Source organism: Cynoglossus semilaevis, chromosome 11, assembly GCF_000523025.1.
Source record: "Cynoglossus semilaevis isolate Cse_v1.0 chromosome 11, Cse_v1.0, whole genome shotgun sequence".
Taxonomy (NCBI): Eukaryota; Metazoa; Chordata; class Actinopteri; order Pleuronectiformes; family Cynoglossidae; genus Cynoglossus; species Cynoglossus semilaevis.
In genome coordinates, this window is record NC_024317.1 from 19753392 (window position 1) to 19755004 (window position 1613).

Consider the following 1613-nt stretch of genomic DNA (forward strand, 5'->3'; position numbering starts at 1 on the left):
GGGGGGGGGCCGGAAAGAAAAACAAACGCGGCCCCCATCCGGTCCCCCCGGGGGCCTTAGTTTGCCCATGCCTGCCTTAAAATAATCTCAGTTGTGTTTTAAAAGCAAAGTGCGTTGACTACGCTAACAGTCTCGCTACCATATAATTGTTCCAAAAAAAAAAAAAAAAATCAATATATCGTCATGCCTCTAGTTTCGCAGCATATCGCGACATATTGCGTCATGATACGTGTCGCATTGCCACATTCAGCTGCACAACACCTCATTAAATCGCAAGCAATCAGTTTTTAATTTTAACGTACAAGGTTACGCTCCATTATAACAGGTTCTACCTGACAACTTCTTCACGACTCGGGTGAGCATTTAGAGAGCGGAGCCACAACCTGATCATATGGATCAGGTTGTCATCACACCTAATGTAACCTGACAGGAATGTAAAATGTGTGTGTGTGTGTGTGTGTGTGTGTGCAGACCAATTACAGAACTGTCAAGGTTTTATAACGAAGCTGATTTACACAGGAGAGTTCACGTGAGGACACATTACTTATGTTTAATTACAGAGAAATGAAAGAGTCACGCACGCATACTGTACACACACACACACACACACACACTCACACGCACACACACTAGCTATCCTGCTGGATCAGCTCGCGGGCTCTCTGCAGGTTGTGATCCACAGCTCCGTTTAAGAACTGAACCCAGGTCAGCTCTGACTCTCCGCACACATGACTGGACCTGTAAAGACGGAGCAGTTTGGTTAGCATCAGGTGACGTGTGTGTGTGTGTGCCAACAGTGAGGGAGGTGTTGGTGGAGGGTGTGGTAAAGTGACAACTACCATCGCCTCTCCTAATTCAAATAGACATGATGGTTTTAGTTTGGCCAAATGAAGGTATTTGTGTGATACAGAGTGTACTACAGAGTACTGTGGTCTTACCTGATGATCTCCAGAACTTTCTTCAATAGTCCTGCCAGTGCAGAAGCCTGTGGACAAACATTGTGGATTTACAACCAGATCTCCGACTGTAATGACATATTTAATCGAAACCTTCTAAAGTTCCCTAAAATTACATCTAAGGTTCATTTGCTATTTGCTCGATGTGAGTGAGCACATACACCAGAGCTAATGATAGCTACAACAGTCCTAGTAGATACACTAGAGCTAATATTAGCTCCAACAGTCCTGGGTCAGACACCAGAGCTAACATTAGTTGCAAGAGTGCTGGTAGAGACACCAGAGCTAACATTAGTTGCAAGATTTCTTTTATATATTCCAGAGCTGACATTAGCTGCAAGAGTGCCGGTAGAGACGCCAGAGCTAACATTAGCGGCAAGAGTGCTGGTAGAGACGCCAGAGTTAACATTAGCTGCAAGAGTGCCGGTAGAGACGCCAGAGCTAACATTAGCGGCAAGAGTGCTGGTGGAGACGCCAGAGCTAACATTAGTTGCAAGAGTGCTGGTAGAGACGCCAGAGCTAATGTTAGCTACAGCAGTCCTGGTACATACAGCAGAGCTGAGGTTAGCTACAAGAGTCCTGGTACAGACAACATAGCTAATGTTAGCTACGTGAGTCCTGGTACAGACACCAGAGCTAATGTTAGGCACAGCACTG

At 45.6% G+C, this 1613-nt stretch overlaps 1 protein-coding gene across 1 annotated transcript in view; it reads right to left on the minus strand.

The window, feature by feature from the left end:
• Nucleotides 1–401: 401 nt before the first annotated feature.
• The window catches only part of ccndbp1 (cyclin D-type binding-protein 1), a 7682-nt gene continuing 6470 nt past the window's right edge, over nucleotides 402–1613 (minus strand). The window contains exons 9-10 of the mRNA XM_008321196.3: nucleotides 939–985; nucleotides 402–738 (exon numbers count right to left, since the gene is read on the minus strand). Of these exons, the coding sequence (XP_008319418.1) occupies nucleotides 630–738; nucleotides 939–985 (156 nt within the window). The 3' untranslated portion in view covers nucleotides 402–629. The remainder of the gene's footprint in view (nucleotides 739–938; nucleotides 986–1613) is intronic.